A 27,913-nucleotide genomic window follows, 5' to 3' on the forward strand; every position below is an offset into this window, starting at 1 on the left:
GTTTTAGATTGTAATATAGATTCTAATTTGTACTGCTCCTGATGAAGCGGTTTTGGACCGCGAATCACTTAGAGCTCATCGGTAACCCTTCTCTCTTCCTTTGTATAAAATGTATTTATAGTACTGCACATGGTCTGTATTTGGACAGAGCAGCTGGTTATTTTAACTTACAATTGTAATAAATTTGTAGAGGGCTGGATATTTGTTCTGGGTACACATATACCAGCAATTCAGAATCTTTTCCCCTCATTTTTTTCTGTTTTATGTATAATCTTTTTTTATTTTGTAAAAAATAAATGTATGTATGTTGATATGTGGTTGTCATTATTTGATATCTGGTGCCTTATAGGCCAAAGTGCTTTACCATTTTGTGATTGACACTCTGTATGTATAGTCTGCTGATGTCCCTTCCACAGCCACTTCCTGCAGCAGCTAGAGTCTGTACCACTCCCCCCCCTGTAGTCTTTCAGATTCTACGATTGATATAACTTCAGTCACAGCTCTGATAGTGGGTGAAATTGAATAGATCCTAATTAACATTCAATCCCACCCAGTCACACCTACAGGAAGAGTCCAAACTTCCCAAGTCCCGCCTCACAGATCACAGCATTATTCAAGTAGGAGACATCTTCATACAAAGCCTGTTCTGAAAGCTAGCTGTGCTGCTGCTGCTTGGCAGGTTTGAATGGATCACAATTAGAATTCAATCTCGCCCATTTAAATATGCCGACCAATGTGAACAGGGAGAGTCCCACTCCTAATATCCCACCCTCCCAGAGCCCTTCTCTCTGTAAAGTAATTAATTTTAATATGAAGGAAACCCCTACCATATAACCTCCCATAGCCCTTCCTCTGTAGTCCTGCAGTAAGCCATTATCATTTGGCATGCTGCAAGACAGGAATGACAAGGAGGAAGGTTATGACACATTTACACCTTTCCCCACCCACATGAAGGCCCAGAAACACCCAAAGTAACCCTAGGACCCACCCACATCAACTCCCAGAACTGGTACAAGTGACTCCCATAGCCAGCCCTGAAGCTACAGAGGCTCAAAGGATCATGGGAGATGTGAAATCACAGACACAGAAACCTGCTGGAAAACGTCTCTGCCAAGAGAAGACAGTGATTATCGCTAGCAGCTATGGCAGTTGAATCTGGCAGGCTGGTTGTACCCAAGTTGATCAATCACATCTTGGTACATTTAGCCTGCCAATTGATGGTTCGAATCTCAGCCGGTTCCTTCTGAACCTGCCAAGATTCAAACCGTTTATGGCCACCCATTAGACTCTCAGTTCAAAAAGTCTGCAATAAAATGGGCAGGGCCCTCTGGCACTACAGCGAAAGCACTTTAACTTAAATTAAACACTTAGGAGGATGAATTGTAAAGAGAAAAAGTTTTCAAAAGAAAAAATTCTGTAAGGGTAAAACCACCCACATGAATGGGCACTTGGAGGAGGAGAGCCTCTCATCTTTCTACAGTCAGTCCAGAGTTTATTCAATAAAAGCCCATCATACTTACGTTGTAAAGCGTCTTGTGGGGCTAGGTATGGGGCTTGGAGGCAAGCCATTACTGCTTACAAACATTTGCAGGGATGGAGAAAAACATTGCTGTAGGTGAAAAAGAAAATGCTATTACAAATTGATTGTCTTATATCATGTCCAATTCAGTGAGAAGCTCATTGAGTTTTAGATATTCAGGGAAAGAATAAAGTTGTTAGGTGTGTCATTGTGCCTCATTCATTCCCTGCAGGGAAGGGCAGAATTATTCATGAACTGCTAATGCAATCCACGATACAATAGAAGTATGCGAATGTCAATGCAATTCATTGCGATTTGAGCATTATACTTTCTCTTCCAGCCAAAATAGAGTCTGGCACCAGCAGGTAACAACAAAGTACTTCAACAATGGCTACTTGGTGCACGCCTGTATGGTCCAGTTTTGATGCAAAAAGAAATAGTTAACCACTTCCATACAGCTGGACGTCAAATGATGTCCTGGGCTTTGAGTGGGGATATGTGAATGATGCCTGCATCATTTTAGCCGGCGATTCTCTTTCACCAAAAGAACAATCATAGCGGCTGTCCAATAGCTTGATTTTTCATACAGGCGGCAGGAGGGGACGTCCCCCCACCCCTTTCCTCCAGTGCTTCTACTGGCTCGCCCGTGCGATCAGCGAGCCAGGGAAGAAATCCGCTGGCAGCGGAAGTACACCATAGAGAATACCGAGGACCAGATGGTCCCCAGCAGTCTCTATTGACTCTTGGAGGCCCAGACAGACACAACATTATGATGTCATGCCCTGCCTTGCAGTAGTAAATACTGCCATTATCTCGGCTGGATATCTGAGATCGTTTTTTTTTTTTTCAGGCTTTACAGCCTGTATGAGAGATCTGAGGTCTTTCTTACCCCAAAACTCTTCATAAAAAGGACCTGTCATGCACTACTCCTATTACAAGGGATGTTTGCATTCCTTGTAATGGGAATAAAATTGATCAAAAAAAAATTAAAGGGAAAGTGTAAAAATCAAAAAATCAAATAAACAATAACAAAAATAAAAATAAAAGTGCCCCTGTCAGTGCATGCAGAAGTGAACACATCGCACCCACATATGTAAACGCCATTCAATCTACACATCCACATTCAATCCACACATGTGGGGTATTCGCTGCGAATGTTAGAGTGAGAGCACCAGTTCAAGCCCAAGACCTCCTCTGTAACTCTAAACTGGTAACCAGTGTAACTTTTGCAGACGCCATTTTTTTGTTTTCTGTAATTTTGATAGTGTCAATGATGGAAATAAAATCTAACTTTTGTTGACATATTATAAGAATGTCTAATCTGTAATTTGATGCCTTTTGGAGATTTTTCCATCTTCCCTTGGCTTCTTAATGCACATTAATACAAATTTTTACCTGGGGTGCCCAAACTTTCGCCACTGTAAAGTTTGGTGGTTCAAAGTAATTTTTTTGCAAAAAAATTATATTTACATGTAGGTGCGAAGTGCCAGAACTGACCCGGTATGGAAGTGGTTAAAACACAATGTTCATATCAAGCACTGCAGCAGGTATAAGGGAAGTTCAGACTTTGATCTCAAATCACTAAATTGAAAATCTATACACAACACTGCACTAATCCAGGATGATACCATCATACGCATCAGAACTGATCAAATAAATGGCATAAATTCTGTGTTCAGACAGTAACTCCACAGAGGCAGATATACAATGCATCCAAAAAGTATTCACAGCGCTTCACTTTTTCCACATTTTGGTATGTTACAGCTCTATTACAAAATGGATTAAATGTATTATTTTCCTCAAAATTTTACAAACAATACCCCATAATTTAAACGTGAAAGAAATTTGTTTGAATTCTTTGAAAATGTAATTAAAAAAAATCAATAAATAAAAAAAAAAAAAATCACACGAACATAAATATTCAGCCTTTGCCATGACCATGACAAATTGAGCTCAGGTTCATCCTGTTTCCACTGATTATCCTTGAGATATTTCTATAACTTGATTGGAGTCCACCTGTGGTAAATTTAGTTGATTGGACATGATTTTGAAAGGCACACACCTGTCTATATAAGGTCCCACAGTTAACAGTGCATGTCAGAGCATGTCATGTATTTATATCAGCCGACCGTCCTTCTCCCTCAGTGGGGAGAGATTGCCAGTGTCAGGCAGGAAATCGGAGCTGCCTGATACACTGGCCGACTTCCCCGCTGACGAGTGGGGGCAGAAGCGCGCTGCCGGAGGCGCACGCTCACCCCCTAGCTCCTCCCAGGCAAATAACATACGTGATTCTGCCTGTAGGTGCAACTCTGCCGTCGTTTATATACAGTAAGCGGTCGGCAAGTGGTTAAAGTCCTATATATTTTCTTTCCTTTTTCTGTGTGAATAATTTTTTGGATGTGGTACCACACATGACTGAGTCACGTCTCTATATTCACTTTGTCCGGTTTACTGTTATCTAAAATGAAAGTACGAGAGTGTCTCACATTTTAGGTTGTCCCCAGAACAGTAATAGAGGGGAAATCTTCCTACGATGACACTAGCTCTGGTGACAACCTGGGATTCCCCACTTTGAAGGGATTTCCTCTAACTTCCTGTTTTGGCTATGGGATAAGAAAATCACCCTAATGGGACATAGATGGCAAAAAAAACCAACGGGGGTTATAACCCTCTCTTACTCGATCTGAAATGAAAAAAAGTTTTGCCTTTAGATCTTTAAAGAATAATTGAAGCCAGTATCCAAATTTATGTTTCCAGGTTAGTGGGGTATAGTAGGATAGCTCTGTAGGTCTTTACCCTGTAAAAGACACTATTTGAGCTCCATCTCAATAACAAGCATGGATGTAATAATCTAACACTGGATAAACCTAAGTGGTTTGTACACATTCCATTGAAAATCTACATGAAAAAGCATGACATTTCTGTGTCCTGCAAACTCTAGAACAGTGATGGCGAACCTTTTTGAGCCTGAGTGCCCAAACTGCGACACAAAACCAACTTATTTATTTCAAAGTGCCAACATCCATCGCCATGCATCACACCACCATATAGCACATCGCACAACTCAATCACACTGTAAACTTCTAGTACATAATATGTATTGCCCTTCAGCTCACAACTCTGTTGTCCGGCTACATCACATCAGTGAGCTACACATTACACATCATCATGTAACTCATAGCACACCTACTCACAATGCATCCCACACTCCATGCAGCTCATGGCACACTTTCCTCTCCATCACACATCTGCTCCCCGCTCTGCAGCTCACCACGCCCTCCCCCCTCTGTTGGGATACGGCAGTGGTGCAGTGACACTCATGTAGCCCATCATGCTCCCTCTGCCCACACACCCATAGCAAACGCCCATAGCACAGAACACGGTCACATGGCGCAGCTCATTACCAGCAGTTCTGAACTCATCTCTGGGCTTTCTCCCCAATGGATTGAAGCGGGTGCATTCGGCAACCTCCGGGCAAACAAACACTCACTTCTCCTCCCACGCTAGTCGATTGGCTGTTTATTCCCTGGACGACGGAGGTGATTGGCCGCCCAGTTGATTGGCTGTTCATCCCACGGCTGGGGGAGGTGATTGGCCGCCCTTCCTGCTGGGTCTGTGATTTGATCCCGCAGCGTTTTCTCCAAAGAGTTGTTCTCTGAGTAAAAGTGCTGTGAGTGATCTGGAGGAGGAAGGGCAGTGCCGGGACAGTGCGTGGAGACTGGGCGCTATTTCCTCTCAGTGAAGTGTCTGGAGCTTTTGTGTGTCCGGAGCTGCTCAGAGAACTATAGCTCGCGTGCCCAGGGAGAGATCTCAGGGCCGTTTGAAGGAATTTGGGGGCCCCAAGCAAAATGGACATGGAGGCCCCCCCGCACACACGCAAAGCCTACAGGAACCACAGCATAGCCATACAGTTTAAGTTCACCCACACTTTATATAAATAAAAAATGAGTACAGTGCAAATACTGCTTGAAAAAATATTTGAAATTTGAACATTTTCAACAATTGAACATTTGCAAAAAACACCACTGTACCATAAAATCAAATATACATTAAAAAGTGCACAATAACTAAATCTAACATACTTACACACACACACTCACATTAACATTTTTCAGTTCTCACAAACGTGCAAATTATCTAAAATTGTTGTTTGCGAGCCTTGTTTTCTGCAAAGGCAATCACAATGTCCTCCATGTCCAAAGACTGGCGAACATCACGCTCAATTGACATAAGTGCCAGTCCTGTGAGCCTTTCTTGGCCCATGGTGGACCTCATGTAATTTTTTTATCAGCTTCAAAGCTGAAAAGCTCCTCTCACCAGAGGCCACTGACACAGGGAGAGTCAGGAGTAGACGCAAAGCAATGCTTAAATTACTGTACAAATCCAGTAGCTTCTCACTGTATATGTAATTAAGCATGTCAAATGGGGTGTAACGTTAAAAAACCATACCCCGTGAAGAAACCATACCCCTCGTCACTTCCGGTCTGAAACAGCAGAGCAGCGCAGCAGAGCGCATGCTCAGAGCCCCGGAGACGTAATTGAAGAAGAAAGAAGTTCAGAAGTGCGCATGCTCGGAGGGTATGATATGTTAACGGCACTAATACTTGCGGCGGTAAAATTAAAACAGTTCTGCTGCAACATCAATCATCTCCTCTCCTCTCCCTGTCACTTCCCTGATCTCCCCTAATAAATATAAAAGCGGCGGCAGGTGTATAAAATGTAAGTGACGGCGATCTGTGCTCCGTGATCCGATTTTATATTTATTAACCGAGATCAGGGAAGTGACAGGGGAAGGAGCGGACATGAGGCATGATGCAGAGGAGCTGTTATAATGTAACCGCCGCAAGTTAAACTACCGTGAGAAATCCATACCCTCCGGAAGTGACGAGGGTATGGTTTTCTCACGGGTATGGTTTTTTCACGGAACAGGGGAAGTGGCTACATGGTCTGGAAAAGTGTAGAGAGATGAATTGATCTCAAGTGCCAAGTCATCAGCATCAATGTCATGGAGGTTTTTTTCAAATTTTTGGCATCGTTCATGAAGCTTTCCATTCTTTATTGTCTGCTTCATGTTGTCCTTTGAGACCTGTCACTTAGGCTTGAGTGACAGATGTGTGACAGACTGTCAGTGTGATCATATCTGTCGCTGGCCTGGTCCGGTCCACGTGTGTGAGGAGGATGTGATGACTCGTGGTGTGTCTCTCTCTGGCGAAGTTCGTGGGCCTGGTAAGGTGGTGCCACTCCCGCACGCGCTTTAGGCCGCCTAGGCTGGGTGGGGCTGGTGCGCACTGCAATGATGCGCGCCGCCGCCGTCCACTCTCCCCCTAGCGAGCCGGCGTCGCGTGCCGTCATTCCGCTCCTCTGCTGTGCACCCGCCGGCCTATCACAGGCCGTCTGTGTGTTGTGAGGCCGGCCTGTGTGTGTGAGGCGCTTGTGTTTTGGGTTTTGGGGATATTGTCAGTCTGTGTCTTGGGTCTTGGGGCACCAGGCCAGCTCAGGGGCCCCAAGCAATTGCTTGTTTTGCCTGCCTTGACGCGACGGGCCTGGGCACGCGTGCCATAGGTTCGCCATCACTGCTGTAGAAGATTCTTAACAGAAGAAGCATCCTCAAAATGAGCTTAGACAAGTGAAAACAGTATCTTTGCTGTAAAGCTAGCATCCACCTTTAGGGTGAAGGGGAGTGGGGAACAGCTGTGAAGAAGCAGCTTCTGTGGTTTTGCTGAATGGCTGCTTAAGTGGTACCAGGACTGTAAAAGTGGACCATATATTTATTACCTTTCCAATTCCTCTGGTGGGAGAGGGAGCAGGAGACACTGGTGCAAAATCAATCCGTTTTGGAGAAGAGGATTTATCCAGCTTGTCAAAATCATTGTCACTCTGTAAATGCAGAGAAAAACACATGTACCAGTGTACAGCTAACTCTTCCAAATAATATATCACTAATAAATAATGACGTTTTAGGTATTGTCTGTAAGATATGTATTCAATTGTCATTCAAGCAACAGCAACAGAACAAAGACATGGTTTAGTAGAGAAATCCATCAAACATTCCTGGGAAACTATAACCTATAAAATTACATTTTGAAAGTACTATCAATTATTTTCTAAAAAAAAAGTCGCATAATCCTGCTGGTCTGCTTTCTATGTGATTCAGGCTAGAAGGAGGGACTGCTGCTGAGACTCTAGATTGCAACTTCATGTAGTCACATGATATCAGCGGAATATTTGCTCTGAGAAAAACACTCACTAATTATGACGCAGGAAAGTACTGTCAGTCTCTTTGGACAAACAGTTGGAGAGGCACAGATGTCACAGTGGTATTCCATCCCCAGTGCATACTCCAAGACTAAAGGCATGTACACACGATCCGAAAATCAGACAAAAAAAAAAAAACAGAATTTTTGCAAAATCTTACGGTAAAATTCCTTTCTCTGAGTCCTCTGAGAGTCGCCGACCACTCATACAGTCTTCACTTATGGGTATTGACCTCTTATCCATAGGAGCAAGCTAGGCATAAGACTTGTTAAAAAACAAACAATTTGCATAGACACACCTGTAGGGGGCTGTCTTACTGGTCCAATAACCCCCTGCTATCAGCATTCCCAACTCAGTTTGGTAGCAAGCAGTGAAGAGTTCAAAAACCCCACAAAAGAGCTTCGGGGGCGGCGACCCGTCAGAGGACTGAGAGAAAGGAATTTTCCGGTAAGATTTTACAAAAATTCAAGTTTTCTCTTACGTCCTCTGACAGTCGCTGCCCACTCATACAGTCTTCACTTATGGGATGTCCCAAAGCAGTGTAGACATGAGGAGTGGGAAGAGCAACCGTCACAAAGGCAACGCAGCACCCAGGTCAGAGAAAGGAACCTTATCTGAACCAGAAAGGTAAAAACGCTGGGTAACAGAAAAGCTCAACAGGAGCAAACAAACCCAGGAAAGCAAATCAACAAAGGGGAAAACAACCCCCAAGAGACGGGGACAGACTAACGCCATGTCCCCTTCAAGGTACTGCCGCACACAGAACTTTGCGTCCAAAGGAAGCATCTGCCGATGCCAAAACATCAAGTTTGTAAAATTTTAAAAAGGTGTGCACGGACGACCAAGTCGCAGCCTTACACACCTGGGCCACCGATGCTTGATGTTGGAAGGCCCATGACGCACTCACCGCTCTGGTAGAGTGCACCTTGACAGGGAAGGGCGGCACCCGTTCCCTAATGGAATAGGCCTGTACTATCGTCTGTCTGATTCATTTCAAAATGGTTGCCGCAGACGCAGCCATACCCTTCCGAGGGCCCTCGGGAAGGACAAAGAGAGAATCCGACTTCCTGAAGGATGCAGTAGACAGGTACACCCTGATCGCCCGGACCACATCCAAGGAATGCAAGGCAAACTCCCTAGGATGTTTAGGATTCGCACACAGCGAAGGTAAGACAATGTCCTTGTTAAGATGAAAATCGGATACCACCTTAGGAAGGAAAGATTGGTGAGGTCGCAAGACCACCTTATCCCTATGAAAAACCAGGTAAGGGGAGCGGCAGGACAGGGCCGCCAACTCCGACACTCTGCGGGCAGATGTGATCGCCACCAGAAAGGCAACCTTCCGTGACAGCACAGGCAGAGAAATCTCCCTGATGTTCTCAAATGGAGGACGTTGCAAAAGGGACCCAAGGAGGTAAAGGCGCTCTCCTAGGGGGAGCCAGATGACACACCCCTTCAATAAAGGTGCGTATCAAAGAGTTTGACACCAAAGGTCGCTGAAAAAGTATTGCCAGTTCAGACAACTGACCCTTAATAGTGGTCAGCGCAAGACGCTGGTCCACACCAGATTGCAGGAAGGCTAACACCCTCGCCACCGAAAAGGAGCGAGGATGAAAACCCCGCGATTTACACCAGGCAAAATAAGCCTTCCAAGTACGGTAATAAATGTTACCGGAGGAGGCCTTCCTAGCCTTGAGTAGGGTAGGAATGACCGCCGACGAGAGACCCCGATCTCTCAGGACCTGGCTTTCAACAGCCACGCCATTAAAGCCAGCGACTGTAAAGCAGGATGGAAGATCAGCCCCTGAGACAGCAGGTCATCTCGTAACGGGAGCCTCCAGGGAGGCTCGACAACCAGCTGCATGATGTCCGCGTACCAAGACCGGTGCGGCCAGTCCGGAGCCACCAGAATCACCAACTTCAGTTCCGAGACCAACCTTCTAAGGAACCTGGACAACAACTGAATCGGGGGAAGGCATAAATCAGTCGATACCGATTCCAAGGCACCACCAGCGCATCCGAGGCGTCTGCCACGAACCTTCCCACCTTATTGTTTTGACGAGACACAAACAGATCCACATCCGGGGATCCCCAACGAGCACACAACATCTGAAACACCTCCGGGTGTAAGGACCATTCCCCCTGGTCCAGGGTCTGGCGGCTCAGGTAATCGGTCTGCCAATTCTCCACACCTGGAATGTGAACTGCCGAAATCGCCGGGACCTGCGTCTCGGCCCAAGACAGAATTTTGGTCACTTCCTGGGCCGCCCAGGCACTCCTGTTGCCCCCTTGGTGATTGATGTAAGCCACCGCAGTTGGGTGGTCCGTCTGCACACGCACAGGGCGGCCCCGAAGATGATCCGACCAATGGAGCAAGCATAGTCTGATCGCTCGCAGTTCCAAGATATTTATCGGCAGGGAGGACTCCTCCTCCGACCAAACGCCCTGGGCAGAGTGCCCAGAACACCACCCCAGCCCAACAGGCTGGTGTCCGTGGTGATCACTGTCCACAACAACAGCCCTAAGGATTTCCCCTCCGTCAGAACCGGAGACTGGAGCCACCACAGAAGATCCTCTCTGACTTGGTGACTCAAAGATATCCTCCTTTCCAAGGACTGAGGATGCCTGTCCCACTTGACCAGGATCTCCGCTTGGAGAGATCGTGTGTGGAACTGTGCAAACGGTATTGCCTCGAAGGCTGACACCATCAATCCCAGGGACTGCATGCAGGTCCTGAGTTATGAGGATTCGTTATCCCTGAGGGACCTGACCTCGTTCTGCAGAGTTCGGAGCTTGTCCTCCGGCAGAAAAATTTTGGCATGAGCGGAATCCAGGACCATCCCCAAGTAAGGGAGACGAACAGAAGGGGACAATGTCGACTTCTGAAAGTTGATGGTCCACCCGAACTCCTGGAGCGTCTGAACCGTGGTGGACAGATTGCGTGACAGAGTTTGACTGGAACTCGATCTTAACAGGAGATCGTCCAGATAACCCAGGATCGCAATCCCCTGCGCCCGCAACAGGGCCAGGACAGGAGCCAACACTTTGGTCAAAACCCTTGGAGCCGAAGCGAGACCGAAGGGTAACGCCACAAACTGATAGTGCGCCTCCGCGATTGCGAACCGGAGATACCTCTGATGACCCTCGAATATGGGGATGTGTAGATACGCATCCTTGAGGTCGATTGAAGCCAGGAAATCTCCCGGGCTCAAAGAGGCTACGACCGAACTAAGGGATTCCATACGGAATCTTTGAACCCGCACGAAGCGGTTCAGAGATTTCAAGTCCAGAATCGGACGCACCTTGCCCTCTTTTCTGGGCACTGTGAACAGATTCAAGTAAAAACCCCGAAAATCTGTCCCGATGAGGCACCGGGACGATCAACCCCTGAGCGGTGAGATCCTGAACTGCCCATTGGAGATCCTGTAAACGATCTGGGGTCAAATTAAAATTTGAGGGAAAGAACCTGTCCGCTGGACGCTATAGGAATTCGATCTTGTACCGTGATCGAATGATTTCCTGAACCCACCTGTCCTGAATCCGGGACATCCAAGGTTCGGGAAAATGGCGCAGACGTCCCCCCACCCCTGAAACGGGTGAGGGCGCCCCTTCGGGTCGAGGTGGACTGGGCCGCAGTGCCAGCATGGGCGGCTGTTGGCTTGCCCGCCAAAGGCTTCTTCTGGCCACCAGCGCCTTTGAAGGATTTGCCCTTGTCCTGTGCCTTGAAGGCACGAAAGGACCCCTGATTTGGTTTTAAGGAAGGGCCCTACTTACCGCGGAAAAACTTACCCTTGGGTGCTTGAGGCAGCAGAGTGCTTTTCCCCCAGTGACCCCCTTAACCAACTCGTCCAGGGAGTCCCCAAAAAGGCGATTCCCCGCATAAGGGATGTCAGACACCGTCTTCCTGGAAGTCTGGTCAGCCGACCAGCTCTTCAACCACACCATACGACGGATTATCACTGCGACAGCAGATAGTCTCGAGAATAAAGGGGCCTCATCCAAGGCCGCGTCACACAGGTATAAAACAGCCTGAATAATTTGGTCCACCATCTTCAAAGTAGCAGGAGGAGTGGAATCAGCCACAAGGGTGCGTCTGAGCACCTTGGCCCACTCTACCACAGCCTGAGAGACCATCACAGAGGCGAAAATAGGTTTCATCAAAGAACCCGCCACCATATAGGAGTGACGAGTAAGAGACTCCACCCGCCTATCCGTAGGGTCCCTAAACACCGGAGAATCCTCCACGGGCATTAAAGTGGCTTTGTTCAACCTGGACACTGTGTAATCCACTTTAGGGGCCACAGTCCAGCGCAAATCAGTAGGAGACGCAAAAGGATAGCGGTACTGAAACCGCTTTGGCATCTCAAAATTGCGGTTTAAATTGCGCCACTGTTCGTTCACCATTTCGTGAAACTCAGCGTGACAAGGGAACACTTGTGCCGTTTTCTGGGTTCTGCGGATCCCAAAAGAAGACCGTTTACCCGGCGGGTGGGGCTCATCCTCTAAATGTAGTGTTTCCTTAACAGAACTAATAAGCGCAGACATAGCCGCGTGTTCCCTGGCCGTCCCGGGGGGGGGGGGGGAATCGTCCCCCTCCTCATCCTCCGCCTCCCCGTCCGACTGAGACCCTTCAGGGGGTACACTGTCCATGGCAACCATATCTAGCTCTGAATCAGAAGAATGAGAAAGCCTAGGCCTTTTCTTAGAAGCCTGCTCAGACATCAACAGGTCCCCTTTGGACGATAAAGTCGCAAGGGCCGAGGTAAGGGAGCACATCGCAGAGGATTCAGGCATACCTGAACCCTCCACCAAAGCTGGGGGGAATTTGCTGTCCTGGGACTCCATGAAAATTATTTGACGCTGGCCCTTTAAATCCGTGACAGCGGCGAATCCCACCGCAATGCACCGCAATGAGGACTAGCCTGAGAGACCACCCAGAGAGGAAAATGACTGACAGCAAAGGAATATCCCCTGAAAAAACAGCAGAAAAAGCCCCCCAGAAGTGTAGCTGTACAATTACCACTCTTGCAGCACGATCCGACTGTCTGAAGAAAGGAAATGATGTCACACCGCTAGAGGCCAAAATAGGACTTGAGCCAAAGAAAAATGGTTGCCAATGTAAAGTAATGGGGAGGCTACGGGAAAATGGCCGCCGAGCACATGTAAAACTACATTGCCACACACAAGATGGCGCCCGAAGGGCGCGAATCACTACAGGGAAAATGGCTGCTGAATGCCCATAATGAAGCCAGAGCAACCTGCCCACACCCAAAATGGCGGCCCTGCGATTCCGCAGCTGCAGCGGCCCCCACAAGCAGGCCTGCACCCCCAAAGGTACACCAAACCCTACCCAGGGATTCAGGGACCCCCACAGTGAGGCCTGGCCGCAACAGCGCCCCCACAGGGACCGGGAGGAACAGCGGGACCCGGACACACAGACATGAGGGGGATAACACAGACTCCACGCAGACTGCCATGCCCTAGACAGAGGCCCCACATACACCCCTGGACATACAATGTCACAGACAGAGGTGGTAGGTACTTACCGATCCAGCGAAGGCGTGGGTGCCTCTCTGCGACGGGAAGCCTCCCACCCCTGGCGGTGGGGGTGCCGTCAGCCAAACAGGACTCTATCAACACGCGGCGTACCGCAGTTGAGACATCCTTGCGAAGTGGCCACTTTGCGGGCTTTGTCCCTGAGGACAGGGACAGGTAGTTTGCGAGGCCAGGGCGTACGCATAGAAATAAAATCAAGAAAAGGCTGAGACTGTAGCCCCAGCCAAGGGAAGTCTATCTTACTCCTAACTAGGCAAAAGACAAACTGAGTTGGGAATGCTGATAGCAGGGGGGTATTGGACCAGTGGGACAGCCCCCTACAGGTGTGTCTATGCAAATTGTTTGTTTTTTAACAAGTCTTATGCCTAGCTTGCTCCTATGGATAAGAGGTCAATACCCATAAGTGAAGACTGTATGAGTGGGCAACGACTGTCAGAGGACGTAAGAGAAATACCGCTTTTGAAGAGATCGTACGATAATCAGATCTTTGGTACAGAAGTTTCCAGAGCCGATCACGAAAGTTCATTTGATATTATCCGATCGGAAAAGCACGAAAATGTTTCTCGTACGATACCAGATCGTACAATTTTTGTTTACAGTTGTCATCCGAAAATACAATACAAATACACTACAACACATTACATCACTTCCAATTTTTTATTCTGTCATTTGAGAATTTTCGTAACTTTAGTAACCTCTCCATTTTTGATATGCGACTAGCATGCAAAAAAACCCAGACGATCTGTCGTCCGATTTTCAGATCATGTGTATTGGCCATTAGTGGCATCTTCATTTCATTTGATGAGGATTCCCATCACAAATGTAACTATGCTAAAAAATCCAAACCTGGAGTTCAGCTTTTACTGGATGAAGTAAGGGTGCATATTGACTTTTTTTTTTTAATAGCATTTTTTTAATATACTATTGAAGGCATTATTGTTAATGGTTTATAAATGCAAGAAAAAAAAAACCCAACCCTGTTAATTTTGTGGGAAATTAAGAAATGTAATGTGCTTTCTCTCAGTGTAATCTCAAAGAGTCTGTATAGCCCTCCCTGTTCTTATCTTGCAACTATGCTTTGGAAAGGAAGACAATTGGATGGACTGAATAGTTAAAGGCCTCATGCACACTGAACATTGTTACAGCTGCTGTTTTTGGCATCAGACGTTTTTTTCTGCAGCCAGTAAACTCCCCAGCATGGTATCCATGTGTCCATGCACGCATAGGCTGTTATAAGCAGTTTTTGGCAGGGGTGTTTTCTGGCCGGAAAAAAACCCCAGAACTAGTGGGTTTTGAAAGGAGTTTTTCAGCTGTAAAAATGCTCTAAGGGTCCTTTCACACGGCCGCTCCGTGTGAAAGGTCAGCTGCGGGACTTTTTTTTTTTTTTTTTCCACGGAGCGGATGACATTTCTGTCATCCGCTCCGTGTGCCCGCATATCATCCTATCCGTTTGCGGATGATATGCGGACATAATGTAAGTATATGGCACTGCGGATGTCAGCGGATGACACCGCTGACATCTGATTTTCCTTCCTTTCCATTTTTTACACGGAAGAAAAAATGGGGTTCTGTTCCATTTGTAAAAACGGAACAGAACTGAAAGGAGGAAAATCGGATGTCAGCGGATGGTATTCCGCTGACATCCGCAGTGCCATTCACTTACATTAAGTCCGCAAATCATCCGCAAACAGATGGGATGATTTGCGGACACACGGAGCGGCCGTGTGAAAGGACCCTAACTGATAAAAGCTGAAAAACGTAGCTATTCAGCGTTTATCAATGTTTTTGAGCCATAAGCTTTAGTGTAAGTATAGTTTTGCTTAAAAACGCTACAGCTGAAAAAACGCTGAAAAACACTACTGCAAAAAGCTGAAAAACTCCCTCTACAGCTTTCTACTGGCGTTTTGATAACTTCCAGTGTGCATGAGGCACTAAAGAAAGCTGGGAAGGGCTGACAGCACTCAGTCCAAAATAATGCTGTGTGTTCTCAGCCCATAAATATAATTAAAGCGCTAAATGCGTTTCTGGCAGATTAACAGATATTTTTCTATAGTTGTGGGGTCTTTAAGGCAGGCCATACACAGTACAAATTCCTTTCCTGCAACCACGGTTTGCAGGAAAGAAATTCAAACGATTCCCACATGAACACAGACAGTGCTGACAGGGGAATCAGCAATTGTCTTCAGCCAGAAGCCGTCCCCGCCAGAAGAAGACAGTGAATATCGATAGTGCTTATAGCAGCGACTTGCGATAATTGGAAGAAAATCAAGCAGGATGGTTGTACCCAAGTTGATCGATCGATCAACTTGGTACATTTAGTCTGCCATTAACGGTTTGAATCTCGGCTGATTCCTGCTAAACCGGCTGAGATTTGAACTGTCGGCCTAAGGGGGAAAAAAAAACCCACACAAAGATAATCTTCATTTTTTATTATTTTGACTTGACATAAGCTTTAAGAAAAAAAAAAAAAAAAAAAAAAAGGGGGAGGGGGGGACTGCTAAATAATATTATACAACAAAATATTCTTCACTAAGTCTGATTAAGGCTGGCTATACATAATCAAGGTGCATGTGCTCAATTCAGTATGCTTCTATGACAAATGGGCATAGGTCAAGTTGTGTAAGTTTTCTGTTGGAGAAAAAAAAAAAAACTTATGTGTAAGGAGAGTTTAAAAGGCATCCCCTAAGCATGTTATTTAGTGGATTTTTACGTAATTTTGGCCATTACGAATGGTTATGAACAAAGGCAGACAAGCTTGAAGTTCAGCCTTAGTTGAACAATGGCTGTTTCCTAAGAAGCCACCTCATGTAAGGATCGACAAAGTGCAATATACCATGTTTTTTTCATTTGGCTTTGGATAGGCTTAACTGGCAGCCCAAATCCATCAGTATCTTACCAAACTGAAGCTTTCTTCCCAGGAGAGGCTCATCTGCATTGCAGCTTGGACTTCTCTGAATAAAGCAAAAAAACAAAAAATACATAAATAAAATGAATATTGTTCAAAAACTCTTTTATACTTTACAGAGAAATCTGGAATCACTGATAGAACAAATGTGTTTAGGTGCTCTAGTGGACTTCAATGAAATCTGACTATTGCAGACTAGCAAGATTTTTTTTGAAGATAAAGCCCACCAAAACCCTGGTATCGCTTTCAGAATTTCTTAGATCTCTTGCCATGCAATCCGGTGCCATGATGTCCACAGGTCTGCATATATTCTGCAGCCATTATGCGGGATCCCATTTCCATTGTTGAAATATGACGTGTAATTTTATACACTAAGGTGGGTGTGAATTGCTAGGACTCTAAAGTGGGGAAGAAGAAACAATGGCAGGGAAATGTGCCTACTTAAATTGATTGTAAACCTGAAAGATCAAAATTAAAAACGAGCAGTCTACCTCACACAGCAAAGCAGCAGAAGTCATCTGTCACCAGTCTGGCAAGGAAAGGAGCAGCCAGTAATCTGAAATCCTCTCCACCTTCCTGCAGTGCAATAAACCGACACATAAAACCTTTTGTGTCGCCACACCCCCTCTCCTGTGACTGACAAAGAAGCAGTCTCAAGCACAAGCATGACAGAAGGGGGTGTCCCAGAGCCATGCACACAGCACTTCAACAAAGATAGCTCCCCCTATCTCCTCCGGCTCACCCAGGATTGACTGTGCATTGTGGGATTTTTCCCAAACCTTGCACGCTCCGAAACCTTGCTAGCTACTGAGTGTACATGTGGGAGGAGTCAGTGGTGTCACAACTCAGCCTCTCAAGCTCCACCCAGTGGACATGCCCACGAACCAAAGACATTCACAGGGCTGACAGGCACTGGGATCATCATACAGAGGTAAAGAGGAATGCGATTTGAATTTTATTGAGGCAAAATATAAAAACGTGCATGTCTTTTACAATGGATATAGATGGGGATTTCAACCAGTTAAAAACGTATATGTCAAGGCAAAATTAGAAAAAAAAAAAAACATTTGTAGCACATCTCTGCAATACATTACATGCACTTTCTCCTTGTTTTATCTCTTTACAGACCCTGCAAGTACAGAATACCAGCTGATCTGTCAAAAATGCACTCAGCTCCAAAGTTCTGTTGTGGGCTCACAACATACAATTTTTGTGGAAGGAGTGGCCAATGACTACTCAAAAAGTTCACTCCCATATGTGTACAATAAAGGCTAATCATTCTGTAGTACAAGATAAGAACTGGGAGCGTGCTTTTAGATAACAGGACACATGACAGCTTTAAATTTATAGCTTTTTCTGCACTTCTCAAACAAATAGAATGCTTAAAATGTATACAAAAGAGACTAAGGCTCCATGTACACGGGACGTTGTTAAAAGTCCCTTTGAATGCTGGAATTTTTAGGACGTTTGAAACGTCCGTTCGGTCGCGTTTGTACCCACGTTTAGCGGACGTTAAGCGGCGTTTGCATTTAGAAGCGTTCCTAGAGGTCAAAAAAATTATTCCCCTTTAAAATGGAAAAACACGAACGTTAAACGCGGGTCATCGCGTTTGGACGCGTTTGTGCGTTTGAAACGCCGGGAAACACACGTTCGAACGCAAATAATTGCGTTCTAAAAACAGTCCCTGAACGCAACTGCCTGCAAATGACAGGGTTCAGGGGCTTCTGAAAAAAACGCCCAACTGCTCCTAAACGGCCATTTCCAGCGTCACGTGTACATGGAGCCTAAAAGGGAAGGAATAATAGGATTTTTGTACTTACCGTAAAATCCATTTCTCTGAGTTCATTGACTGACACAGTTCTCCATATTCAGAACCATAGGGTTATATTGCCCCCTACAGGTGTAAGACACTAGGCAGAAAAAAGACTTGGCTACGCCTATGGGCAGTCCTAGGTGTTATACATCTTCCTGTCAGCTATAGGCCTTCAGTTTAGTAACTGTTAAATATTTATTCCAAATTCATAATTCGGCACTTATTGGAATTATATTATATTCACAGCAAGCTTGCAAAATATATGTGATTTTATGATTAATCATAGTATTAAATATGTGTGAATGACCTTGATCCGGTGATTAACAATGAGGTTCTTCTTCTGAGCTGAGACAGTAAAATGTCAGATAATTCTGGAGTATGTAGCTAGTTGGAAGATGACATATAAGGTATCTGAGGGATAGTATGTCATGGAAGTCAAGTATAGGATTCATGTGTATACTAGGAATAGCATATATTAGTTTAAATAATGTTAGTAATAAATTAATAGTATTTGTATGTATTTACTTAGTGTTATACAAGTCATATAAGTTGGTTATATATGTTACTTATTATGTAAGATAAATGATGGTTATTTAACATGACATCAGCCACACTAGACGTTACAAGAATAGGGTGTTACATGTGGGCTTGTCAATCAAATAGTTCAAGACTAATCAGCTTTTTGGTCATATACATATTAGGAATTATGACTTTATGGGCTTAGTACCTCCTCTTGTATAGTATAACTGACGTTAGCAGAAGTTATGATGCCATACAAGGCTTGGAGTGTGGAAAGATGATGACGTCTACATGTAAGATAAATTGCCACGCGATTCGGACACTCGAGACACAGACTAGGACACACAGACACTCAGACTAGCGAAGATCACACACATTACTTTTGCTCTACACAAATCTATTCATAGACTCTTATTTTACAACCTAAGCAGGTGTTTTGCTCTCTGAAACCTAGCAAACGTCATTTCCTGCTTCTTCTCAGACGAGAAAAGATTAACACGGAAGAAGGACACACACAGAGGAACACACATGGCTATATTGCCATGAATTCACGCTGAACACATCTTTTCCATGAATTATTGTTTTTATTCTTCATATTTTTGACCTACACTGAACTGAACTGTTATACCTTTTACATTGTATTGTTGATGCCAAGTGTGTTTGAATAAACTCACACTTTGTTTTTAAAGTCAGTCTGGCTATCAATGCTAATCGTCCAGAAACGCCTTAAGAGATTGGAATATAGAGATATATTCTATATTTTACAGTAACAAACAGTGTCAGAAGTATCAAAAATCCATAGAGGGGTGGGTGCTGTGTCCTTCAATGAACTCAGAGAAATGGATTTTACGGTTAGTACAAAAGTCCTATTTTCGCTTTCATTTATTGACGGACAACTCTCCATATGCAGTGCCAAACATGAGGGGTGGGACAAAAAAAAATACGAAGGCTAAACACAATAAATAGCCAATCAAGCAAACAGGAGCTCATCAAAAAAACAACTGGAGCCCAACCTGAACAATACACCCGCCAAAGAGGGAACAGACCCTCTAAACAGCAGCTTGCAAAACCTTGCGGCCACAACAAAGCATCTGCAGATGCCAACACAGCCACTTATAATTTAGTGAAAGTGTGCACCGACGACCAAGTGGCCGCTTTGCAAACCTGCGCCACTGACGCCTGACGACGGAAGGCCCAAGAAGCACTAAGGGCCCAAGTAGAGTGTGCTGTTACATGGAAAAAAGGAACCTGACCCTTGATAGAATGGGCCTGAGTCAATGTCTGTCTGATCCATCTAGAAATGGTCGCAGAAGAAGTGGACAGCCCTTTTCTTGGCCCGTCCGTGATCACAAACAGTGAGTCTGACATCCGAAAAGACTCTGTGGCTGTCAGATACACCCGAATCGCTCGAACCACATCCAAGGCATGCAACTCAAATTCCTTAGGATGTTTGGGCCTGGGACACAGGGAAGGCAACACAATGTCTTCATTCAAATGGAAGTCAGAGACCACCTTAGGAAGGATTGACAGACGTGGGTAAAGAACCACCTTATCTTTGTGGAGCACCAGATAGGGAGTACGACAAGATAACATTGCCAGATTGGACACCCTGCGAGCAGAGGTGATCGCCACCATCAAAAAAAAACCTTCTGGGACACCATAAGCAGGGGAATCTCTTGAATAGTTTCAAAGGGAGGCTTCTGGAGAACTGAAAGCACTAAGTTCGAATCCCACAGTGGTAGAGGAGATTGCACCGATGGAGTCAGATGTCGGACCCCTTGAATAAAAGTACGCACCAAGGAGTGCGTGGCCAGGGGTCGCTGAAAGAAGATCGTCAAAGCCAACACCTGGCCCTTGATGATACTCAAGGCCAATTTCTGCTCAACACCTCGTTGAAGGAGCGTCAAGACCCAAGCCACCGAAAAAGAATGAGGGTGAACCCTGATCGATTCACACCACAAAATCTATGCTTTCCACGTATGATGGTAGATCTTCCTAGAGGTAGACTTCCTAGCCTTCAGCAGTGTCGGAATCACCAACCCCCATCCTTGAGCAACTGGCTTTCAACACCCAGGCTGTCAAAGTGAGCGACTGTAAGCAGGATGGAAGATCGGCCCCTGGGACAGCAGATCCTCCATTAGAGGCAGTCTCCAAGGGACGTTTGCTACCAATCGCACAGATCGCTGTACCAAGTCTGGCAAGGCAAGTCTGGGACCACTAGAATGCCTGGAATTCCTTCGGCCTCCATCTTGCGCTAAGCCACGGCAGACGCTTGAGAGGAGGGAAGGTGTAGATCAGACGATACTGGCTCCACGGTACCACCAGAGCATCTGTGGCCTTCGCCAGAGAATCCCATGACCTTGCCACAAACCTTGGTACCTTTCGAGACACCAACAGATCTACCTCTGGGGTGCCCCACTGGAGATCTAGCTCATGAAACACGTTGGGTGAAGGGACCACTCCCCTTGGTCTAACACCTGCCGACTGAGATAGTCCGTCTGCCAGTTTTCCATTCCTGGAATGTGTACAATGGAGAATGCCGGCTTCTTCTAGGGCTGCCAACACTTTTTTGTTCCACCCTAGTGACTGACATAAGCCACCGCCGTGGCATTGTCTGACTGGATCCGTTCCAGGAGCCCCTGTAGTCGATCCGTTCAGTGATCCAGGCCCAGCCTGATTGCCCGAAGTTACAAGACATTGATCGGTAGTCTTGTACTAACAACCAACGTCCAACAACACTGAGTGGAGCTCAGACCAAGGACACCTCCCCAGCCGGACAGACTGGCATGCTGAAGAACTGGAGAGCGAAGCCATCAGACCAGGGACCCCTTGGTTTCTCGGCTTAGCCGATACGGATTGTCGAGAGACCTCGTACACTTGTCCCATTTCACCCGGATCTCCCTTTGAAGGGACTTAGTATGGAACTGTGCAAAGTGAACTGCCTCAAAAGTAGTTACTATCAGGCCCAGCACCTTCATGCAAGTCGGGAAGGAGGACCACCTGCTGGACAGCAGTAGATAAATCTCAGCATGCAACTTCTGGAGTTTGTCTAGAGGAAGGGATACTCTAGCTAGAGCTGAATCCAGAGTCAGACCCAGCTAATCCTTCAGGGTCTGTGTCTAGTGATCTCTACGTTGTCCATCAGGGCAGCAGAGGACTCTGCTCGCAAGAGGAGGTCGTCCAGGTATCCCAGTACAGCAATCCCCAGCTGGCGTAGCAGCGCTAGAACCGGGGCCAAAACTTTTGTGAAGACCCAGGAAGCAGAGGCAAGACCAAAGGGTAACGCCACTTACTGATTGTGCTCCTCTCCCGCAGCAAAACGGAGGAAGTGCTTGTGTCGGGCACATATTTGAATGTGCAGGTAAGCATCCTTGATGTTGATAGAGACAAGAAAATCCCCCTGATGTAGGGATGCTACCACCATGCAAATTGACTCCATTCTGAATTTTTGTACCCGAGTAAAGCAGTTCAGGGCCTTGAGGTCCAGAATCCGACGTAGCTTGCCCTCCTTCTTTGGGACCGTGAAAAGGTTCAAATAAAAATCTTGAAACTGTTCCGATACCGAAACTGGGACAATCACACTCTGAAGCAATGGGTCTTGCACTGCCCCGAAGAGATATTGCAATTGGTCCGGGGACAGATGTACACTGAAAGGAAAGAACTATTCCGGAGGGCAAGAATGAAACTATCTTGTAACTGAACAGTATAACTAAGTGGACCCATTTGTCGTTTACCAAGGAAATCCACAGGCCTGGAAACCAGGGAAGACGTCTCCCCACCCCAGGTATGGGTGAAGGTGCACCTTCATGCTAAAGGAGCCTTTTCCGCGGGTCTATAGAATCCTGCTCTCAGCTTGCCAGACCAGGGCGGCTTGGAGCCTCCAGAGAAGGAATTTAAAGGTTTTAAATCCTTGTCAGTGGAGGAAAAAATGTTTGTGAGCCAAGACAGACGGGCCACGTCTGCGACGAGGTGCTTTTCCCTTCCCGGACTGTGGAAGAAAGGTACTCTTCCCCCCTGTGAGACTCTTATTGAGGTCATCCAGGGTAGCCCCAAACAGGTGATTGCCTTGATGTAAATCAGTCAGAGCTTTTTTTTGGAAGTCTTTCCGCAGACCAACACTTAAGCCACAATACACGCCTAAGCACCACTGCCGAAACAGACAGCTTAGAAATCAGGGGAGCCGCATCCAAAGAGGCATCGCAGACAAACTGCAGCCCCTGGACCAACTGATCTGGCAATTTAGCAAAGACGGGGAATCTGCTCACCCTCTAGGTCACTGGGCAAAAGTTTAGCCCACTCAGTGTTTGCGGTCAGCTGAATCTTTAAAAGCCGGAGATTGAGAAGTGACTCTTCAAAGGGATACCTCACAGCAAAACGTTTAGGAACCACAAAGGGGCGTTTTGGACGCTCCCAATCTTTATAGATAAACTTATCAAAATAGGAGGGATAAGGAAACATTTTTGCTGTACAAGACGGCTTGTGGGTGCCAAGAGGGACAATCACCTCCACCGCAGTCTCAGTTGCATCCTCCATTTTTAAAGTCTCCCGCACAGATGTAATAAGTATGTCAACTAGCGCCTTCTCGTGCACAGCTACAGGTGTGGAGGAATCATCCTCACTATTTAATAGATCAGGAAGCGTGGCTACAAACTCCACAAGGTGGACCACGTCCGCTGCGGCAGAGTCAGATTCAGGATCGGACGAGACAGATAAGGCAGGGGAGGGAGGGGACACGCTTTTTGCTAGCCCGCCGCCCAAAGGTCACCTCCACCTTGGGAAACAAAGGACTCAGGACCACTGTCAGTGCATCAATGGATGGCTGGGACCCCGAGGGACCTGCTGCCTCTGAGAGGGGGTCAGGTAGGGAAACATGCTCCTGAGACTCCATAAGGTAAAAGGGGGAACTCACCATAAAAAGTGTCTAGCACCGCTATGGGACTCCCCACCACACCGGTAACACCACCAGGGCACAAGCAAGCAGAGCATCCCACAACCTGCAGCAGGGAGAGGGAGGGACCCCGCCAGACTAGAACCGATCTGCACCAGAGATAGCTCAGTATCCACGTGCGGCGTCCAAGAAAAAGAAAACCCAGTAGTCAACACCAGGGGAAAAGGAGGAGCTCCCACAGCCAAAATCACCGCCCAGAGGCTCCACTGTCATGGTCGACCGCTCCTAATGCATGCCTGACCAACCAAACATGGCCACCGATCAATAGATTCCCACAAGCCCCAAAGAAAATGGCGCTAACCATGGCAAAATTGCCGCCACACGCGGCATGGACGAGGCACCCAGGGGGGAGGGCTTGCAACGGCCACCATGTAGAGAGGGGATCTGGGCACAGGACCACTATCAGCGGCCAGTGCCACCCCCCCCCCAGCCGTGAAGCCCATCCGCCAGCAGTGCGGTACAGTGCAGCACACAATCCCCTACCATCTACCAACCCACCACGCTACCCCAGTGGGGGGTGGGGGGAGTACCAAGATGGCCCATAAGGAGCACCAAACAAAAGGGGGGGTCGGGGGGGGGAGGAGGGGAACCCACAGATCCGACTGTGCTAGGGAGGGGCCCACGTCCCCCTTAAATCACATCCAGGGGGAGAGGGTGGACAGTTACTCACCATACCGGGAAACCAGGCAGGCATCACTCCAGACAGAACCTCCTCACCATCAAAATGGGGGGCTGTCAGCCAGGAGGAGAGCTGCGACTGACCAAAACCCAGTTGCATGTGACCTCGCGAGGCATTTAAATCGCAGGCCAGCCCCTGTCCAGTGGGGCTATGTCGCGGCCGATCCACTGCGGAGCTGGACAGACTGGGGGGACCACTGGATCTAGATATCCAGCCCATTGCCCAGTCCAACAGTTGATTGTAGATCTCACAGGGAAAAACAGGAGAAAAATTGCCATGTAAGAGATCCTGGCAGGCAACTAGGTCCTTACAGAAAAAACTGAAGGCTTATAGCAGGGAGTGGGATGTGTACCACCTAGGACTGCCCATAGACGTAGCCAAGTATTTTTTCTGCCTAGTGTTCTACTCCTGAAGGGTGCAATATAACCCTATGTTTCTGAATATGGAGAGCTGTGTATGTTAATGAACGAAAGCGAAAAGGGAAGTTTTTTATTAGAGTTATAAAAAGTCATAGATGAAACTCCTCCACTAGGACAGGTATCCTCAAACTACGGCCCTCCGGCTGTTGCAGAACTACACAACCCATGAGGCATTGTAAAACTCTGACATTCACAGACATGACTAGGCATAATGGGAATTGTAGTTCCCGAACATCTGGAGGGCCATATTTTAAAGACCCCCTGCAATAGGATATAGCTATACCTGAGTGGCGTAAGGCCTGCTTTATTCGTTTTCACAGGACAATTGCAAAAAAGACAATTACAGCACACCACTGAACTACACTCTGTTTTATAACATATAAAGGAGCTTTTAAAAACCAGCCACTCAGCCTTAACATATAGGACTGCCAGGTCTTTACCTAATTCAGCTCTTACACCTGAACACCCCCTACGGACCTGATCAGTTTTTACAATTTTGCTATGGACCTTTGTATTAAGTGATAACTAGGTCATTAATTAAAGTGGTATTAAATTCAAAACCAAAAATGTAATATATTGAAGCTTATATGTGGTGGCTGAATTCATTCTGTTTTTTTCCCTCTGTTTTCACTTGGTGAACTGGCCAGTAACACCTCCTATATTAGAGTGCCCCCCCCCCCCCCCTCTGGATGAAGGCGCAAAGGGGGCACATTTGGGCAGCAGCATTTTCAGTGTGGGGGGAGGGTAGTGTTAGACGTACTAGCAGATTTAAATGCACTAACAAATTGAAGCCAAACTCCAGCTAACCCTTAATAAGTCAGACCGGGGCAAACTGCAGACCCAGAGCCACATCTGGCCCTGTGGCGGTCTCTGCCTGGCCCGCAATGCCTCCACTGTCAGTATGCCTCTTTGAGACTGTCCGCTTTAGCTAACAAGTGCAGAGAGATGTGCTAACAGATGTCTGTTTGAAAAGCTGCAAGGACTGGAAGGAGAGGGCTTAAAGAGTTGACTGGTACAGTGAGAAGGCTCAGTTTTGGTGGAAGAGCATGCCTAGCAGATGTTATGATGCTCTCCCACCACTCTGCTACCCAGCCATGTTTTTCTGTGTTAGCGCCTGCACGCTGCAAACCTGTTCTTCACTCCAGGTCAGGATCTGCAGAAATCCAAGTTGTACTGATCTCAGGCTCTCCAGTCACAGTGCTTGTCAATTATCTCCCTGAGCCAGTCAGTCACATATGAGTACTAAGAATGGCAGATCTGTTCATTAAATCTATGTCTGTCAGCTACCTTACTGCTTTTACTAGCCTGCCCTACACCAACACTGTGACTAGCAAAATAGCAGAGGACTTTTCTTCACTACTACTTTTAATAATCGTGAGTGTGTACACAATTTCATGAGCAGTTCTACCCATTATTCTTGGCACCAGATGTTTGTTTTTCATAAGATTACATAATTATGGACCTTTCCAGTCCAGTGGCGTTCACCCAAGGCTGTTGGTTTATTCAAAATATTTCTTACTAAACTAAACTAAACTTACTAAACCACAAGAGTCCCCGTTTCTCATGTAGCCCCTTGGGAAAAATAATTGACCATCCCGAGTTACAGCAATCAGTGGTTTTTCTTTTGAGATAATGGTTTTATAGATATAAATAACAGCTGATCATGTAAGCTCCCCTGCCTGAATGGCTTGTCTCATCCATGTAACTGATATATCTTGATATATCTGAAAGAGTGCTTGTCATTTTGAAAAACAGTGTTACTGACCAGATGAAAAAAGAAGAAAGAAAGCCTAAAAAAGAAAACTAATAGAACCATCACATCTAAGAACCAATCCTAGTGATCACATAATACCTGGTTACCAATAACTGTATTCTGCCACGTCCACTGGTCACAGGAGGGGCGAGCTGGGCGCTCCTAACCCGGAGCAGGCACAGTGTATATTTAAAACAGCACTAAAATTATAATTCTGGTAACAAGCAATGCAAACGTATTTACAAATTAAGTAAAGAGTTTTGTTTTTCAGTTAGAGATTTTTTTTTCCAAGGGACCCCTGTTAGGACACAAAAGAACAGCAGGGGAGATAACTGTACTAATGTCGGATTGTTAGTACAGTGGCACCTCCTGAGCTGTTATTTTTTTTTCGTTCAGCCCTGCTGGGTAGCCAATCAGCTTCCAGATTTTATTGCCAAAGCCCAATTTAAAAAGCTGAGTTTAGAAGAGGATTGGTTTCTATGCAGAAGTAAACCTAATTTTGCACTCTCCAGCTTTAGTAAACAAAAACCCCAAAGTATCTAAACATGGTTTATAAACATTGTTTTAGATGCAGTGTTAATTTTGACATCAAATTTTGATTCAGTTTTAGTCAGTCTTTAAACAAAAAATGCCATTTTAGTTTTAGTCGTATTTTAGTTATAGAAATTGTTGTAGTTTTAGTCTTATTTTAGTCAACTAAAATAGTGTTAATTTAGCATGAAAATATTTTAGTCGACAAAATTAACACTGAAATCAATTGGTCATTTTTTGACAGCAGCAGCTTCAAGAACCGCTATATTTACACAGCGACTCCTGGCTTTCATTTTAAGAGCTGGAAATTGCCAGCAAATATGAGGGGGGGGAGAGGTAGTGATGCAGATGGAGAGGTAGTGATGCAGATGGACAGGACGTGCTATACACTCCTTGTGTACTCCGATTAACTTTTTTTTTTTTTGGGCGTGTGTAGCAAACCCAGTGTCAACGGGTTAAAAGATTTAGCCATACACAAACATGAAATAAGTGAATAGATTTTTGCATCTCACAGGTGACAACAAAATAGTTAAATAAGAAATATATATCTGAGACAAAAAGATGTGGAAACACTGGATCAGAAGTTTTGACTTTGAGTTTATAATTTGCAAGTTTGTTCTGGAGTGACTGTGCACTGAAGCCAAACACAGCCAAGCAACAAAGACAGCTCTCTGTATTTCACTTGGTACAGATTTTCTGAAGACATAAGTTTCCTACAAGTGGATTTCCCATTTTACCTATAGATAAAAATAAAATAAAACATTTTCAAAACAATCTTGGAGAGATACTCTGCAGGGTGGCATACCTTGCCACTGAAACAGCTAATGCTTAGGCACATAAACTGTATGTGAAAGGGGGGGGTCTATGTATTCTGAACCCCTGCACTGTATAAACATGGGGAATAACTATTTCCATGTTGATACTAGATGAATATTTTCCTACACTGCTTCAAAACTGTTTATATGACAAAGCATTCTGGTTTACCACATCCCAAGAGGGTACTACAAAGCTCCAAG

General features: G+C 45.9%; 1 protein-coding gene across 3 annotated transcripts in view; it reads right to left on the reverse strand.

Annotated features, from left to right (window-relative positions):
- The window catches only part of PABIR2 (PABIR family member 2), a 156,226-nt gene that overhangs the window by 25,496 nt on the left and 102,817 nt on the right, over window positions 1-27,913 (reverse strand). For all 3 annotated transcript variants that reach the window (XM_082263313.1, XM_082263314.1, XM_082263312.1), the window contains exons 5-7: window positions 16,227-16,281; window positions 7,295-7,396; window positions 1,521-1,609 (exon numbers count right to left, since the gene is read on the reverse strand). In XM_082263313.1, coding sequence (XP_082119439.1) covers window positions 1,521-1,609; window positions 7,295-7,396; window positions 16,227-16,281 — 246 coding nt within the window. The remainder of the gene's footprint in view (window positions 1-1,520; window positions 1,610-7,294; window positions 7,397-16,226; window positions 16,282-27,913) is intronic.

This window comes from Pelophylax lessonae (genome assembly GCF_965119305.1).
Source record: "Pelophylax lessonae genome assembly, chromosome: 7".
Taxonomy (NCBI): Eukaryota; Metazoa; Chordata; class Amphibia; order Anura; family Ranidae; genus Pelophylax; species Pelophylax lessonae.